Source organism: Eurytemora carolleeae, unplaced genomic scaffold (assembly GCF_000591075.1).
Source record: "Eurytemora carolleeae unplaced genomic scaffold, Eaff_2.0 scaffold20, whole genome shotgun sequence".
Classification (NCBI taxonomy): domain Eukaryota; kingdom Metazoa; phylum Arthropoda; class Copepoda; order Calanoida; family Temoridae; genus Eurytemora; species Eurytemora carolleeae.
The window spans coordinates 250,485-269,471 of NW_019396765.1; the positions used below are offsets into that span (position 1 = coordinate 250,485).

The 18,987-nt window shown below is 33.4% G+C and overlaps 2 protein-coding genes across 5 annotated transcripts; both read left to right on the forward strand.

Moving 5' to 3' along the window:
• Positions 1-828: 828 nt before the first annotated feature.
• LOC111708380 (uncharacterized) lies at positions 829-11,038 on the forward strand. Of its 2 annotated transcripts, none has more exons than XM_023481729.1 (12): positions 829-937; positions 1,118-1,331; positions 1,500-1,994; positions 2,468-2,553; positions 4,549-4,593; positions 5,431-5,488; positions 5,816-5,912; positions 6,630-6,722; positions 9,455-9,539; positions 9,840-9,894; positions 10,252-10,301; positions 10,483-11,038. In XM_023481729.1, the coding sequence occupies exons 2-12, from the start codon at positions 1,308-1,310 to the stop codon at positions 10,991-10,993; spliced, it is 1,599 nt and encodes a 532-aa protein (XP_023337497.1). In that variant the 5' UTR covers positions 829-937; positions 1,118-1,307; the 3' UTR covers positions 10,994-11,038. The 2 variants fall into 2 exon arrangements, with proteins under 2 accessions (XP_023337497.1, XP_023337498.1); XM_023481730.1 differs by having other exon boundaries at positions 5,816-5,908; positions 6,626-6,722.
• On the forward strand, positions 6,276-17,746 carry LOC111708383 (thymidylate synthase). 3 transcript variants are annotated; one of them, XM_023481736.1, is made up of 11 exons: positions 6,276-6,279; positions 11,158-11,289; positions 11,892-11,969; positions 13,006-13,129; positions 13,436-13,500; positions 14,415-14,500; positions 14,956-14,981; positions 15,479-15,605; positions 16,149-16,218; positions 16,629-16,699; positions 17,302-17,746. In XM_023481736.1, the coding sequence occupies exons 2-11, from the start codon at positions 11,171-11,173 to the stop codon at positions 17,484-17,486; spliced, it is 951 nt and encodes a 316-aa protein (XP_023337504.1). In that variant the 5' UTR covers positions 6,276-6,279; positions 11,158-11,170; the 3' UTR covers positions 17,487-17,746. The 3 variants fall into 3 exon arrangements, with proteins under 3 accessions (XP_023337504.1, XP_023337503.1, XP_023337502.1); XM_023481735.1 differs by lacking the exon at positions 6,276-6,279 and adding an exon at positions 11,022-11,102 and having other exon boundaries at positions 11,162-11,289; XM_023481734.1 differs by lacking the exon at positions 6,276-6,279 and adding an exon at positions 11,028-11,102 and having other exon boundaries at positions 11,147-11,289.
• Positions 17,747-18,987: the final 1,241 nt, after the last annotated feature.

An 18,987-nucleotide genomic window follows, 5' to 3' on the forward strand; every position in this document is an offset into this window, starting at 1 on the left:
CTAGCGTGGCCTAGCCGCAGCGCTCGGCCCCCTAGCCTATCCTAGCAGTGTTCGGCCCAGAAATTGTCCTAACCGAAGCCTACACAACAAAAAATAAATGAAAAAAATTGATGGGAAGGGGGTCCTAAAATCGTTCTATTTGGACGGACCCAGAAGTTATGGGAATTATACTTAACAAAGGGTGCACAAGCCAAATCTGCATAAAAACTTGGAAAGGAGGTTTTTATAAGGTCGTCTCTTTTTGCATTAAATGTTTTTTATAAAACCTTTTTTTATTGTAAAGATGTTGGTTATTTCCTAGAGAATGATTTTGCCCCCTCCCCCCCCCTTCTATCAATTTTGTACATGGATCTTACAGAAAGTGTCGCAACTTAACCTAACCCGTGGCCGCAGCGCTCGGCCCCCTAGCCCATCCTAGCCGCAGCGCTCGGCCCAGAAAGTGTCTTAACCTAACCCTAAATAATGCTTAATAAATTCTAATTTGGTCATGTTCAAAATTGATAGGCGGGGAGCTGCGGGGGTCCAAAAATCGTTCACTAGGACAGACCCCAATTTTTGTTTCATGATTGATATTTGATTGGTTGCATCCAAAAAATCTATTTAACAATTTTGATTTTTTCCTCTTTATATAATTTTCACAGACACTTCCTCTTATAGTTATATACTTTCATACACACGGTTAAGCAAGTTATAGTTGACTGCATGTAGGAGAAAGCTAGAAGGGATTAATATAGGGATAACAATAACAAGGGTGTAGTATTTTGTGTACTGCACTTCTGAATTATCAGACGTACTGCAGATAGATTTGAGCAGAATACAGTTTTTAAATCTTGGACGTTAAACTAGATTTTTAAAAAAATTAACAACACCAATTATATTATTATATTATTTTTCTTAGTGAGCAGTGCAGATTTTTCCATGACGGCGGAATACCAAGGTGAATTTACAAACACATTTTTCGGTTTTTATTCGTTCAATCGTTAATTAACATTCTTTATTTGTAAATTGGACATGGAGGGTTACTTGAGATTATACTGATGAATTCATTTAGAAAAATTCTTCCTTTAAATAAATTCATCTGTAAAATATAAGAATTATATAAGTCACTGTATTATAGTTCTGAAAATTCTGAGAGGAAAATTTTGCTTGAAGCTCCAGATTCACCTTTTAAACATTCAAGACACGATCGAGAAGAAGAAGGAGATCGAGTGGAGGACGGAGGACGTGATCGCAATGAAGAATCCTGTGTTGAAACCCTCGAAATTCCCTCAGAAAATATTGGCTGTATAATTGGGAAGAAAGGAGAGATGACCAAAACGTTGAGTTCAAAAGTATTTTTCTTTTTTCTTTTACATCTTCAATCTCCTATGCTTGATTCTTTCCAACTTTATTTTTTTGCTCAAACTTCTAAATTAATTTAAACCTACAGATAAAAAAAAAACATCATTACTTATGAATTTGGTATTTTTTTGCAATGAATTAAAAAAGTTTTTATTTAGTATGGTGATGCTTACATACACATTCCTGAGGCTTCAACCACCAAGGGTAATATCGTTGTTGGCGTCACTATCCGTGGAAAGTACAACACTTTGAAGAAAATAATCGGAAAGATTTACGAAATCTTCTCTAATCTAAAAAAGGACACCTCCTGCATGTTCGAATTGTTGTACAAATACAATATAGCTGTAAAGGATGATGCTTATGGTGATAAAGATGCAGAAAGACCGAGGAAACGATCTCGACTGAATCTAGAAGTGAAACCAGTAGAAGCATTTCCTAGAACTACACAAGACTTTGAACCTGAAATACTCCCTGTGGAAACTCAGTTTTTAATCAACAGAGACTTCAATCACATAGATCATGGTGAGCCTTCTAATCCAATTAATCCTAATGAGCCTTCTAAGTTACGTCTCCAGCTACCGGATAAGAAAGGATTCCTTCCCCTCTCTCAGCACTGTCTTGTTCAACCCTTTGCTGCCGAAACTTTTCACAAAGTAAGTTCTCAAAAAAACAGATAAAAATAAATTAAAAACAACAACCATAATCTTTGAATAATTTCAGGGGTATTTGTTATCAAGAATTCAGGGGGCGGGAGTTGATTTTTGATGCGTTGGGTAATAAATTATTAAAACAGGCTTTGCGCCCATCTTCCATTCTAACTTGAAATTGTCGCTATTAGATAGATTTTTTGTGGAATTTGAAAAATCTACTTTTTAAAAAGAAAATTATGTCCTATTACCGTCCACAAACCTTCCCTGGGTTAATGTGAGGTCCCTTAAAAATGTGGCTTTGATACTTTTTGCTCAATATTTATTAAATTCAGCGATTAAAACACTCCCAAAATATTGTGCTGCTGCGGGTAAAAATATTTACTTGAAAAGTGGTGGGGGGATGATTTCTCAAGCAAATATACACCCTTGGATGCATTCATTTTAAAAAGAATTTTCCCCTAATAGTTGTTTTTCAGTCTCCGTTGAAAGTCCGAGCAAATGATATTGTGACCTTCATAAAGTTCTGCAATTGTTGTAATGGATGTAACTACGGATGCTTTAGGTAATTTTTTTGATTTAAGTTGCAGTTCTTAGAGAGTTAGGGTCCATTTCATTTTGATGTTCATCCGGATCCTGTATCCGTCATGTTAAAATTATTAATCCAGATCTGAAAACTACAAATATCGGTTTTGCAGTGTTTTTTTCCACTAGACATTTATCTTTAAAATTTTCTTTTTATTTTGTCGAAAACAAACTTGTATTTAGATACTTTATTTAAAAAAGGTCAAAAACCAAGTCCCCTCTGATATTTTTTTGAAATTATTAAAGCCTTTTAAATGTGGGCAAAACAAAATATTGATTTCAAGGGAAAAAATGATACTTTTCCTCAAAAAGGTTTTGCATAATTTTCTGTGTGTGCCAAAACTAGCAGATAAAAATAATCATTATTGAAAAAAAAATTGAAAACAATCTTGTTTGACACTAAGCTGTCTTTAAGTCCAAACATTTAATGCCTGCGCTACACGAAAGGTTCTTTATGATTCTTTGAATTCTCTTCCATTAGAACTTAAAATACAATTGGGAAATGAGACGCAGTTCTCAGTATAAAGGAAATCTAGGTAACTTCTAAAATATCTGTTTTCTCTTAACCATAGGGAATGTGGGAAACTTTTTTGGGAATTAATTGTTTTTTTCTTCCCTTGATAAACTGGGGAAAGTAATAATATCACTATTCAGAAATAAAGGGAAAGAACTATCTTTCAAAATTTCTTCCCCAGACTCCGAGTTAATGTAGTGATATTGTGTGTTTTCTTTTTTAATATATTTTTTTTTTCCTTGCCTCGCTTTTGTTTCTCTTTTCTTGTTCTTTTTTTAATTCTTCCCTCCCCTTAGGGGATTCTTTATTTGTAAATTGGACATGGAGGGTTACTTGAGATTATACTGATGAATTCATTCCTATATCAAATTCTTAACATTCGTATCAATCCCTAACATTTGTATCTAGATGTGATAAAAATTCAAACCTAACCTATATCAAATTCATAACATTCGTATCCATCACTAAAGTATCAAGATAAAATTGTTTTCTGTAAAAAAGTTGATGAAATATAACTTTAAACTTAAAAAGTGAAAAAATACCTATTTTAGCCCTAAAAATGATAAAAACGCACACTCGTATCAAAAGCTGTTATAACAGCTGTTAGTCTCTACGCAGGCATCCCACTGAAACAGTTTATTTTTATATCTACAAAATTCATCACCCCCTACTCATACCTTTTAAATGACCGCGCGGCATTCACTCGAATCATGAAGTGAAGCTTTCCCACCCACTCCTCTCCCATGTATGGACTCCAGACCCAGCCCCCAAAAAATCCTTTACCAAGAAAATGTAAAGACGACAGGAAAGCTCTGAGCCAAGAATATCTTGCGGCATTCTTCATATTAATGGTCTTGACTCTTGCAACGAGCAAAGCTAGTAACCAAAATGCGCGGTTCTTTCAGCGCTTTTGAAATGTAGATTCACACATTTTTTGATTTACATTAAAACTACTTTTTTTCTATGAAAGTAAAAATTTAAAACCTTCTTTTTTGAGTTTCCGTTTTCCGTTAATACAATGATACGATGTTCGTAACCGGCAATTTAGTGTAAAAAAGGAAAATATCGTCGACTTCTGACAAACTGCTTGGGCCTTTTCTGTTAATTTCTATCAGTTTCTGGGCAAATTTTAATCTGCCTTTTGTATTTGAGGAAAAAATCGATTATTATGACTTCTCTTTAGAAACATGTCTGAGAATAGAGATAGACGTTATAGTTCCCGGGGATATAGAGAACAACCCTCAAGAGAGAAGTATCCAAAGGTCGTCTGTCGTTATTTCGGGACCCCTCGGGGTTGTCTCAGGTAAAGTTGTCGGGTCTGTCCTAGTATACGATTTTTGGACCCCCCACCAAATGTTACGAATCCAATAGATCATTCGCTAAACTTAGTAGTACGCCCTAATTTAATTTGATACGGATCCTTACTAGAAATATTAACGAACATTCTCTTAAATTGTTTAGGAACGCTGTTGATATGACTGGATACATTCCCATGGAATTTGTCAGGAACATTAAACAGTTTTTAAATGGATTGAATTACATCTTTCACTGTCACAAATTTGTATATATGTTAGAAATATCATTCCCCCACCCCAGAAATATTATTCCACACACCCTTGAAAAAACAAATAAATTTTGGAGTAAAAAGTATCAAAGAATGAAAAAAAAATTTGCCTTTCGATGTCCAATTTTTCATTCTGAAAAATATACAGTATACAGTACACCCTTGTACTTTTATCCTCTCAAAGAAATTAGATAACAAGTACACCCTTGTACTTATCCTCTCAAAGAAATAAGAAAACTAGTATACCCTTGTACTTTTATCCTCTCAAAGAAATTAGAAAACTAGTATACCCTTGTACTTATACTCTCAAAGAAATTAGAAAACTAGTAAACCCTTGTACTTTTATCCTCTCAAAGAAAGTACACCCTTGTACTTTTATCCTCTCAAAGAAATAAGAAAACTAGTACACCCTAGTACTTTTATCCTCTCAAAGAAATAAGAAAACTAGTACACCCTAGTACTTTAATCCTCTCAAAGAAATAAGAAAACTAGTAAACCCTTGTACTTTTATCCTCTCAAAGAAATTAGAAAACTAGTATACCCTTGTACTTAAACTCTGAAAGAAATTAGAAAACTAGTACACCCTTGTACTTTTATCCTCTCAAAGAAATTAGATAACAAGTACACCCTTGTACTTTATCCTCTTAAAGAAATAAGAAAACTAGTACACCCTTGTACTTATCCTCTCAAAGAAATTAGATAACTAGTACACCCTTGTACTTATCCTCAGAAATTATAAAACTAGAAATGAAATAATAACTGTAATGTGTGCTGTTCAGTCCGGATGTTATCAAATTTGACTGTCCTTTCTGCGATGAAATCACAGAATTCTACGAGGGAAGAAAACTTTCAGGGAAATNGTCAGGTCATAGGATTTACTTTTTACAAAGTGAGAGCTTATGATGTGTTTTATCTAAGCTACCTATGCTTTTTATTTATAATTATTTCTTTAAAAAGTTTTTGAATAATTAGATTGGATCGGAGTTTTATTTTTCCTTCATTATCCAGAACCTTAAAAAACGTGTTAAATTTAAACTCTTGTTTTGAGTTGAGTATATTAAAATTGGTTTACTAGCTGATGAGCGTAGACGAATTTAGCCAGGGAGAGGGGAACCAACAAAGCGCGTTATGTACAGATTTTTTATTCAAAAGTTTTGACCCCAGGAGAGAGATTATCTGGAGCATATGGTGGATTCTCATTTCTGGAAGAGATTAATCTCTTTTCTTCCAGAACTACCACCTTACACCTGCCCGCTCACTGGATCGTAAAAACACTAATATTTTTTGTATCCCCCATTTACACAGATAACTATTTGAAAGTGGTCAATCAATCAAACATATAAACAAACTGTTGACGAGTTATTAGTTCATCAGTAGCTATTGATTTTAGATCTTGGAGAAATCCTTTGCTTTTAAAAAATCTTTTTAACAGTAAATGGAACTGTGAGCTCAATTTCAAGTGAACCTCCATGCTAAGATGGCCATGTCCGATTCACAACTGTACCAATAAAAGTTAAAAGCTTTGTCTGATCAAGAATGAATGAGATATAATTGTTTCAAATTTTCTAAAATTTGGTTTCTCTACAAAACTAACTTGCGCATTTCTATTGTAGGAAAGCATTTCTAAATTATCGGATTAAAAGACTTTTCAAGCTAGAATAACGACTGTATTTTCCACATAATTAATCAGATAATGGTTTCCATGCTATCTTAGTAAATCGGGCATTGCCATCTATGCATGAAGGGTCACTTTAAATTACGCTACCAGTCCCTTTAAGGGTACAAAGGTTACTGAAATGAATATTAATGGCACTTATCACATTTGATTTCTGTTTACTTCAGATATATCTGACTGGTCCAATCTATGTTTAACACTCCCAGATTTTAAACTTTTTAAACTAAAGCGCTTACTTAACTAACAAATCAAATTATATTTTGTTAAAATAATATTTGCTAATATTGATTTTACGGAGAACAGAATGCGGAGAAACCTATCAGTCGATCCAAGAGCTTTTGTTTCATTTTGGACAGACACCGCATATGAAGGTTGGGGCGCTCATTTTAGACTCAGGTGAGTGAAGTGTAATTATTTTTAAACCCAGCTTTTCCGGAAAGTTAAGATTTCACTTTACCATCAATTCCAAAGACCAATTTGTGTAGGCAAAATTGGTCGAGGGAACGCATAGTCAAGTAAAAGTTTAATTTCCCGGAAAAGTTGTGTTTCACAATTTAATCGTCTTTCGAGTTGAAAATGCGCAATTTTTCCACGAAAACTTCGCAGAGCGGGCGGTTATTTACTTAATGGTCCAAGAACGTAAAGTAACTCTGTTGGTATGCTCGTTTTAGCTACAGGAGTCCAGGCAAGTTTGCTACAAACATAAGAGCAAGCTTAAACTCTTTCTCGTCGGCTCACCTCAATTAGCACTGATTGATATCTTATATATATATTTCAGGTAGGCAGTTTATTATTGCTAGCCTTAAATAATAACTTTTCTTCAGGTTAAAAACATTTAAATTTATATAAATTAAAAAGTTTAGAATGCACCGCAGCCTCGTGTACGAGAACTAAAAATGAGCTTTTTATAGTTGAGTTGAGATTTTCATGTCATTTCAAATATCCCTTTTCAAGTCTCACATTGATCACACGCATCGTAATCTAAATTAGTGCCTGTATTTGATCTAGTAGAGGAGCGTTAGATCAAGGATACAGTATAGAATTTCTCTGTATGATAAGCTCAGGGTGGCCAAAATGTACGGATTGTACGGATTGTTTTTTTAAACCCTAAAATTGTACGGATTGTACGGATTTACGGATTTATTTTCAAATTGTACGGATTGTACGGATTTTATCCTGGAAAATACACCGTTTTTTTCTAAATTTTCACTCATTTCAGCAAATTTTTCATGAAAAAAAAAATTCTCGTCAAAATGAAGTTAGTTTAACTTATTTTCTGCATTCTAAATAATATTAGATTGATTAATGTTTCAATTGACAATCAAAATTCATTCATAATTTTCGAGATATGTCCAAGAAGTGTTTATTTGAGAATATGTTCCATAAGTACTTATTTGATTGCTTATTCAAGAAGATGTTCCAGTATCCTGTACCNTTGTCAAATAGCTTAAACAGTGTTGAATTTTGTCAATTTCCTCCTTCTGTCTAGACTGCCTAAATCCGCAAATTACTATTTCTGAGAAACAAGCAATAAGAATATCAACTTTCTAATAGAAAAAAGATATCACATTTTCACTCGAAGGTTTCAAAGGTACTAATACCATAGTGTCAAGGGTACCGTTGTAAATCAGTCATCTCCCGCATAAGATTGAGGATTACTTGAAATTACGTCTTCAACTTTTGAGAAACCCCTGAGGTTCAGCGAGAAATGAAAACTTGACTTAATATTCTCCTATTTTACAGGAATTCGCGATTAGTGAATCTGCGGAGACAGTTCTTATCATCACTAAGGAACAATCAGCAACCTTAATAAAATATTAATTTGGATAATATTTTAAAAAAAAAATTGTACGGATTGTACGGATTGTTTTTCGAAGATTGTACGGATTTCTTCTGAAAATGTACGGATTTTTGTACGGATGGGTTCAAAAAAGTTTTGGCCACCCTGTAAGCTGGAGAACATATCGAGTATGAACACTGTTTATTAAGATCCTCAGTACAAATCTTACAGTTAAGAGGAAACGTAGATCGTTATGTTTGTTAAAGGGCGGTAACATTTTAACTAGTATTTTTGACCTCGTCCTCCCCACTGAAAGGAAAATCTGTAAGTAAATCTTGTAATATTTAAAGTATAGGTGACTCATGCTAAAAACCTCCCCCAGCCTCACACCTTTATCTCTTTGTTCTTTTAATGAATGCGGAGTAGTTAACCTGAACTGATTCATTAAGATTCAACAGTGCACCCTAGACCTTTGAACCGAACAGACGTATGAGTTAAGCTCCGTTTGTTCAACCAAAGGCTAGGGGACGGGCACTTCATGGACAGCTCTCAGAAGGCTTACAGCATGTGGACTTACATGATTATATCTACATNTCTTGAGAAAAAAGTTCCATCCGCCCAACGTTATAAAATCTTCGGCTTCTTGTTCTAGTTTCGTCAGAGAATACGATGGACTTCCTGGTAACGGATTCAGTTCACAGCTCTCATCATTCTTGCAGACAGCATGGACGATTCGCTGTTGAACCTGGGATGTATAATAGGCCAAACCCGCCACATGGTCGAAATCTCGTTCCTCCGCCTGGGTGTACAGACCCAATTCATCTTCATGATGAGTTTGAGCAGTCTCCTTCGTCTCTGTCCGTGGCGGAGGAATGGACCTGAGCTTGGGACTTATCTTAATCCAATTCTTAATTCCTTTTATTGCTTTGGAAAAATGAGGAACGCATGGTTCCTGCGCTGATGAGGTGATCAGCATTCGGTTGGCAATGGAGATGAACTTATAATCTTTCTCTTGATGGATTGGGATATCGATATAACAATGTTCCTTTTCTATTAACTTGACTGTTACTTGAGAACATGTGTATTGATACACGATCTCCCCACGTTTAAACACAAACACCCCTCCTCCTAAATGATGTGGCGGAGCTTCGGAGGGTTCCTTGACATTGGCTTCACAAGACATTTGGATTCCCAACTCATTTCTTCTTCCTTCTCCAATTTCCATCTTGTAACGTAGGATTTATGTCTGGGATTGTAACGATATCAAGGGATTAAATGTTACAATCTCTAGGCAATATAAAATCTTGTTAGAAAAATAGCCCTTAAACTTAAATGATTTTACTTTTAGTTGGTGAACGAGTTTATAAGATGAAGATCAAACTAAAGTCTAATTCTAATCCTGAAATAAATAACCATTTGGAACACTTGACAAGGTTAATATACATTTTTTTCACGAATTTGTTAATGCAATTTTTTAACAACATGTACCTTTTTTTAGTCCAAGCAACTTACCTATGAATATGGAAAAAAATCCATTTTGTTAAATCTTATTATTGAAATTTTATTTTTAACTGTTACGACTAATTTATTTCAGAAAATTATTGCGCAGTCAGAGTTAAAGGTTTAAAATAGCAACTTTCATTTCACCTTTTGCTTCTTATTAAATAGTAAAATTTATTTTAAATCTGAAGAAGTTTGCGATTCTTAACTGATCTATCATGTGACATTTTTAGGATGAACGGGGAGCTTGAACAGTCTTTGGCCACTCTTTCCAATAAAGCTACTGAGGTAAAAATCAATGTCAAGTTTTGACAAAAGCGCAAGACAAACTTCAGAAGGTTTTCTTCAGCTGGTTTTAAAATCTATATTTTGGTATTAACTCCAATTGTCTGCACATAGCTGATCAATCTAAGCCTCCCAAGCTTTGAATCAGATGAAGCCAACTTTTTACTAGATCTTCTAAATTCATTTACCCCTAACCCCAGTGGAGGGGATTTTAAGAAAAAAAAATTGCCCCTTACATCGGCGTTTTTCTATCCTTTTTATTTTTGGGATCGCATAAAAAAGATTTAGCGTTTTTCTTTGTTTTGAACGCCTAAAATCGCGAAACTTTCCTTTTTTCCAAACTTATTATTTATTTCCTAGGTTGAGGAGGAAAAGAGGCTAGAAATTGAAAGGTTAAAAGCGCAACTCAGGAATTTTTATTTTAACCACCAAGTTGCCTTTTTTTATTTTCCTTGACATTTTGATTCCTGGGATTTTTTTGCGTATCAAAATTTGGTGACGCCCATGGAGAAAAAAATTCACAATTTTCTTTCTCAATGTCCCCAACAACCTTTATATTTATAAGGTTTTTAAAATAAAAAAAAATGTCAGTGAGACGGATTTTTTGAGAGAAAAGTTAAGAGTTTTAGAGGCAAAGGAGAAAGAGTTCAAAGAGATGAAAAATTTGGAATCGGTTCTTGTTCATGAGCAAAATTTAGTTAGGACTAAAGATGCTGAGATTACAAAGCTGCAGAAAACGACGCAACATTTAAGGGAGAAATTAAAAGCGTCGGAGCGTATAAATGCGCAACTCAACAGCAGAAATGTGATCAGTATTGATGATGACGAACTAGAGAAAACTAGAAAAGAATTAAATGACGCCAAGAAATTATTACAGACCAAGGATGCAAATATTGTCCAACTATCAACTCAAAATAATGTGTTAACAGTTGAACTGAAAAATTTGAAAACCAATGGCGCTCACACAAGTACTAGCTCTCTTGATCTTGAGAAGGAAATTGAGAAGCTCACAAAAAAAGTAAATGCGCAAAAACAGATGCTGCAAGTTAAACAAACAGAAATTGATCTGCTCAGAGAACAAATCGAAGCTGCAGATATCTGAGAGAAATATTTTTCCAAAAATTGCATTTATTAAACCTTTTCAGAACGAAATGATGAATCCTTTGAATATTCGAAAGTTAAATTTATGTATGAAGATTCAACGAAATAAAGTAATGATAAAATTTGAACAATCTTTTTCACTAAGTAATGAAAGTATATTTTGTTACAGACCTGGAAAATGACGACTATCAATGGTTCTACAGATGTGACTGATGCCACGATGAAGGCCTCGAACGGGCAGGGAGATTCAAACATAGAGATTAACACGGAGGAACTACAATATCTTGATCTTTGCAAGTAAGTTCCAAGTTATCTTTTTATGTGACTTATCTAAGAGAATAATCGTAACCCCCACTTATTCAAAAGTAATTACCCCTGGCTCCCATTTCTACCCCCGTCCCGTAAATTACGAGTGATTTTTGGTCAGACAGTACCTAATAAAAAACTTACCAGTTAATTTTCAAGTTATATCCCCCCTCTTCTCTTTAATAAAACCACAAGATCAATGCTCATTACCTTAATTAAGATTAACAAAACATCAACTTGATAAAAGCAAATCGACACGCTCTTCGATAGGGCTCGCGCTAAAGGTTGTTTGTTAGAATTTAGACATCTGTCATGTAAAATTTTAAAGAAACTTTTGATTCTTTTAACAAGTCTGATGTTGAAAGGTTTCACTTCATCTTGATTTGATTTTAACTTCAATAAATACTTTATCTCTTTTCTAGGAATTTTTCAAGATTATAATTTTACAAAGGAAGAATTGAGAGGTTTTTTCTGGGTAATATAAATATCCAGAAGTAATTCTAAGACCCTGATAATCATAATATTTGTCTTTCAACTATTTTTGTGATTAGAGCTTCATTCTTAGTATGAAGATTGATTGAAGTGATTTTCAGGAAGATAATCAATACTGGAAGCAGGAGAGGGGACAGAACTGGAACTGGGACTTTGTCAATATTTGGCGCTCAGATGCGGTAACATTCCCTCCATTTTGTATAATTTTAATTGCGGTAAGATTCCCTCCATTTTGTATAATTTTAATTGCGGTAAGATTCCCTCCATTTTGTATAATTTTAAATGCAGTAAGATTCCCTCCATTTTGTATAATTTTAAATGCGGTAAGATTCCCTCCATTTTGTATAATTTTAATTGCGGTAACATTCCCCCCATTTTGTATAATATTAGTTGCGGTAAGATTCCCTCCATTTTGTATAATTTTAAATGCGGTAAGATTCCCTCCATTTTGTGTAATTTTAAATGCGGTAAGATTCCTTTCAATTTTTACATCTTAATAAAATGCGGTAAGATTCCTTCTATTTTTTGTCTTTTTAATATAATGTGGTAAGATTTCTTTTATCTTTTGTCATTTCAATATAATGCGGTAAGATTACTTCAATTTTTGTCATTTCAATATGATGCTGTAAGTATACTTCTATTTTTGTCATTTCAATATAATGCGGCATTCCTTCTATTTTTTATCATTTCAATATAATGCGGTAAGATTACTTCAATTTTTTCTTTAAAATCCCGTGGTTAAATGCGGTATAATTCCTTCATTTTCCTTGCATGACCATATTTTTTAACTGTGATTTTATTGCATATATGAATGTTAGGTTAAAATAATGACCAAGAGATAAAAAATTCGACGTAATCTGTTAAAAATGAATATGATGATAGTATTATCTTATTATAAGATCTGAATTTAAAGACTGAATTATCAAAAACTAATTAATTTCAAAATATCCTTCGATGATATTTTTTCATCATTATTATAAGTAGATCTTTATTCCTGCATTAACAATATAATTAGGTTTTATGTCATATTTTATCAAGAAAAAAATCAAACGATCTTAACAAGAAATAACAAGAAAAGTATCAAAGAAATCTTGTTGAATTATAAATCTTTAATAACGTTATTTTTCTGAATTATGATTTTTCTTGTAACTCTTCGAACTTGTTAATGATGTTTTCGCGTTTTTTCTTCAAAATAAGCTTAAATCTTGGTTTCAGGTTTTCTCTGCGTGATAATCGGTTTCCACTGTTGACTACTAAGAAAGTTTTTTATCGTGGAATTGCAGAGGAATTATTCTGGTTTATCAGGGGTTCTACTAGTGCTAAGGAACTCCAGGATAAGGTTAGTATTCTGGTTTATCAGGGGTTCTACTAGTGCTAAGGAACTCCAGGATAAGGTTAGTATTCTGGTTTATCAGGGGTTCTGCTAGTGCTAAGGATAAGGATTACAAGTGAAAATCTTCGGAAATTCTTCTCTTAACTTGTTAATAGTTTTTCATAGTTTTTCACCAAATAATATCAAATATGTAAATTAATAAATTAAAAATAACCATCTAATGAACATCTAAAATTGTTGACATGTATCCTACAAGTTGGTTGAAATGTTTTTAATGATTATGGATTAATTAAAAAGTTTTGATGAATTCAGAATGTTCGTATCTGGGATGGCAACAGTTCTAGGGAGTACTTGGATTCTATTGGATTAACGGAAAGGTAATAAGGCCAGATTTATGTAAAGTAGAATTTACAAATAGTTTATTTTCAATACGAACAATTAATTCGTTTGTTTTCTTTGATATTTTTTGGACACCTGACACCTATCAAAGTCAAACAGTCAAACAGAAAACATAATCTTCGATTTTTAACTTTTTATGTTGTACAATGCATTCCACTCTTCAAATAAAGCGTCTCTAAAAATTTCGACTACTTCTTGAAATATTCTAAAATTACCTCGGAAAAATTTTCAAGGTTTCCCGGATTAAATATTAAAATTTTCTTGGAATAATTTCTAACTTGAAATTAACTTCTTTGAGCAGAAACCTGAAAAATTATAATATTACTTTTGTAACTTGACATTACCGAATATTCTTAAAGGGAGTGACCGGCTACGTAAAGTAGTTTATAAGGTTGACTTCAATAGAGAAAGTTTCGTTTTTTAGATAAAACTGGGTTCCTATGCTAGTACAAAAAATTATTAAAACAAATCTAGATCTAATATAAGTTTTTATTTATATTTGTGAGCTATGGAAACTAACTTAGAAGAAACTGACCTTTAGGGTATTTGAATTGAATATCGAGTAGTTGTCAGAACATATCGAGTACTTTTAACTCTAACCTCTATTTACGAATTTTAATCGTCTTCCCGTTAAAATTACGCCTAACCTCCATTCAACTCCATTTGTCAAGATTAACTATTTTAAGATCTAGTAAGTGTTTACGTCAGAACAACTTTTTGGTCAGAAAATTCTAAAATCAGTTTCCCCTAGATCGGATCGAAGGGTGCCTTTTTTGGACGTTGAGTAAACTGACGTAATCATTAAAAAATATTAGAGATAGAATTGGATTAACATAAAGATAAAAACTGATTTATAAAAACAATTCCGAAATTACGGTTGTATATTGTCTAGGGAGGTAGGGGATCTGGGTCCTGTGTATGGTTTTCAATGGCGGCATTTTGGCGCCAAATATGTGGACATGCACACTGACTATTCAGGTATATGTGGAGAAAGGTTGGTGTATGTTTTTACTGAAAGGAACTGTTGTTATAATTCCAAGTTACCTTCATTAAAAAAGTTGAATGTTCGAGTCACAATGTTACCAAAACCCCATTAAATCCAATTTCAGTAATGTAAAAATTGTCGCCTTTTTCTTTAGATTGAAAATTATTCAATTCAAATATTTAATTGGTTCTGAAGCAGAAATCTGTAATTCACTGTAAGTACCGTTGTGAATCGGACATGCTACTCTGGAAATGGAGACTGAGGAGTCTCTAGAAATGACGTCTATAGTAAAAATTCAGATGAAACGTTTTTGAGATTTTTTGATGTAAAACATGATTTGAAAATAAAATAAACCCTGTTAAAAAAAATGTCATAGATTTCTTATGCAAAAGTTTTAAGGGATGATTTGTAAATTCTGTTAAAATATATTTATGCCTTTATTTTTCAGGTCAAGGTGTAGATCAGTTAGCTAAGGAAAGGTTTAAACGAATCCAAACCCCCCCCCCCCTCTTCCTCCCCCCAACCTCTCTAGAGCCGTAACTAGTATAATAAAGGGAATTTTACCGTGCTTAAAAAGCAGCAAATAGTAAATTACAATTTTTTTCTTCTCAAAAAGTGCAAAGTTTCTGAAGATTTCTAAAAAATTAGGAATTTAACATCGTATAAAATTATTAAATTTCAATAGAATTACCACAGGCGCTGTCAACCTTTTACCTATCCATTAATAGAAAATTTCGAATAAAAAGCGGTTGACATACGTAATGGTGACGGTCTCCTAAATAATTTTTCAATGAAATCAAAACTGTATTCACTCTGACCTTTCATAACCTTGAAGGTAGAGTCCAGGGGGAAAATTGATAGTTTATGCTTAAACCTATGATAGAGTAGGTTATTGAAACACTAAAAACTAAATCTTAACCTTAGGTAGGGTCAATGGTAACATTGATATATTTAAACCTATGCTAGAGTAGGTTATTGAAACACTGAAAACGAAGCCGACTGACCGAAGAATTATTATGTGTGCCTGGAATCCTGCAGACCTTGATGCAATGGCCCTGCCTCCCTGCCATTGTCTTGTACAGTTCCATGTTGCTGACGGTATGTACACTGTACGCTGTACACTGTACACTGTACACTGTACACTGTACACTGTACACTGTACACTGTACACGTTACACTCTACACGTTACACTCTACACTCACACGTTACACGTTACACGTTACACGTTACACGTTACACGTTACACGTTACACGTTACACGTTACACTTAACACAGTGAGAACCAGAGAACAGTGGAATTCCCGTGGTCTTCCTTAAATTGTGAAATGTAATTTGAAACAAAAAAATTTCTAAGAAAGTGTCTGAAACACGTTAATTCTATATGCTATAAAGTGTCAACACTTCAATTCTATATGCTACACTTGCTGATAACATAATCCTTTGCCACATTTCTCATTCAAAATATAAAGACCATACTCATTCCACAGCTTTATGGCTCTCATGGTATATGTTGAAAAAATTTGGTTTTTGGAATTCTTGTTAAAAAGACTCCTTTCTTTTCACTGTTTTCATTTGTCAACGTGGAAAAATCTTTTCAAATGGATAATGATCGTGGAATTCATCTTAACCAATGTTTTAAGGAGAGTTGTCATGTCAGCTGTATCAGAGGTCTGCAGATATGGGTTTAGGCGTCCCGTTTAATATTGCCAGGTCAGTTCTATTTCCTTGATTTAATGACTCAAGGAATTGTTGACGATTATGATTCACTATCTTAATTAAACAATCTAAAAAATTATTTTTACTGGTGTACTGCATCAGTTCATTTCCTCTGCCACAGTTCATCTCCTTGTTTTCACCATTTTAACCAAATAAAAGACATAAGAGAAATGTCAAAAAATGAAAATTATTAAATTACATTTACACTTTTACACTTAGATTAATACTAAACCGTATTATTAATGGCAGATGACACAAAAAGGTTGTTTCCTCTCAAAATTTTCCGTTCAAATTATTAAACAATTAATATTTATTCTGGATACAGGACATAGATAGGTTTGATGTGTTTTCCCAAACAAAATACTTAAATAACATCCAACTTAAGTCTAATTATTTTGTTTTAGTTATGCTCTTCTGACTGTCATGATTGCACATGTAACCGGACTGAAACCGGGGGATTTTATTCATACTTTAGGTAAGATGGTTTCGTTGTTGGATTTATCGATTGAATTATCGATTATTCGATCAAAAATGGAAAATGATCAATTTAATTGACTGTATTCACTATTCTTGGATCTGCTAAGTGCAAACCAATCATAACATGTTTTTTCTTCAATTTATTTAATAGTTCCTATATTATTGGCGTTCTATTAACTTGTAATTTATTGATAATTGGATTGTCGTCAACCGTACAGCTCCTGCTTAAACCAGTTCTAATCAGAATTGAGATCTTGTATATTAATCTTGGTACTTTCATATGTTTCTGAGGCCTGCGATCATTTTTACTTTGATTAATTGAAAAGTTTGAGAACAATTAATTTGAATTTTGACTTTTTATAAACCTTCCTTTGGGTCTTAAGTGGCCCAACAAAAAAATCGGCCTAATCGGTTTCAAGTTTTTCCGTTTGGATATTACAGAACAACTAACAGATACGCCAAGAAAGACATTTTTATAAAAAGTTTAATATTTATTTTTCTGTTTTAAGCTTTAAAAATGTTCTCCCCGGTACCATGAGGGGAGGGGGGCCGGGTATTTGAAGATAATATCCCAAATTGATATAATATATACATTTCTAGGGGACGCACACGTGTACACGAACCATGTAGACGCACTGAAGGAACAGATCAAGCGGGAACCCAGAACCTTCCCCACCATCAAAATCAACCGTACTGTCGAGAACATCGAGGATTTTAAGTTCGAGGATTTTGAAGTTTCCGACTATAATCCGTACCCTAAGATTGCCATGGAAATGGCAGTTTAACGGTTTTGTTGAACTTTATTTTCCGTTCATTCGACGTTATGGTTATACTTTAAAAAGTCGCATTTATCTGTTCAGCCATTTTTTCTTAACTTTGTAATTTTCTTTTTTTGTAATTTTGCATTTATTTACGATCACAAGCTGGTAAATCATATAATAATGGCTGTGAAGTTAAGACTGAAACCTGGTGACAATGACGAACCAAAATGAGAATGAATCTCCCCATGGTACATTTTATATAAAAGATTAATACCATTTCAGAACTAACTGATCCAAAATGCCTGCTTCCAAGAAGGATTTGAGAAAGCTGCAGCAGAAGCAGAATGTTGCAAACGGAGTCGGAGACGAAAAGGGTAGAATTGCTTCCAACAATAAGGCGAGTTTTTTTGGAAGATGAAGCGTGCTTTTAAGATTCATTTAATTGGTTTAATTGGTGAATTTATGTTATTGTATCACTGGTGTGATAATTAAAACATCTCAATCTTTTGTCTATGTTGGCCATTCAGTAGTTAATATTAATATTAATTGGTTTAAATGGTTTAATTGGTGAATTTATGTTATTGTATCACTGGTGTGATAATTAAAACATCTCAATCAGATTACCTAGTTTATCACAGATTTCTTCACAATCTGTTACTAATTTTCCTTCATGCTTCAATGGTCCAACTGCCACTCTGTTAGATTTTTTAGAATTTATATAATTATAAAACAAGGATTATTCTTAATTTCTCTGTCAAGTCTTCTTTCATAGTTCTTTTTGGTGTTTCTTATTTGGTTTTTTACTTGTCTTTCCATATTTTCATACTCAGTCCTGTCCTCCATGCTGCTGTATTTATTGTATCTCTTCCAAACTCTTCTCTTTTTTCGGATGAGCTGTAGCAAATCCCTATTCATCCAAGGTGGCTGATTGTTCAATTTTTTTACCTTCTGAGGAACAAATTTGTCCATACATTCAGATAGTTTGTTTTTAAAGATTCCAGGCTTCTTCAATGTCCATGTTGTGTCGTTCTTCCTGCCAATTAATGTTGCATAAGAACTCTTTTAGACTAACAATGTCCGCATTTTTCCAGTCACTAAAATAGCTGGTTTTGTTCTTTGTTGATACTTCACCTCTTATGTGAGTTAGGATCATTCTGTGGTCACTTGATCCAAGTTTTCCTAGGTTCTCACAGCTAATGACAAGTTCTCCCGGTGTTAAGACCAGATCTAAGATTTTTCTAGAATTGTGAGTAGGAAAATCTATGCACTGCTTAAGAAATTTGTCCTCAACTAGTTCTAAAAAGTCTTTACTTATTTTAGCTGATGCAGTTCTATTTTTCCAATCTATGTCCGAATAGTTAAAATCTCCTATTAGGACAGATTGTTTAGGAGAATTTTTAATTGCTTTCAAAAGATTGTAATTATTCTCAGTCACATTTTCACCATTATAAAGGTTGTGTGGTCTATAGATCAAAAATAAATGAATATATGAGTGAGCAGTAGATTTGAATTCAATTCCACAACA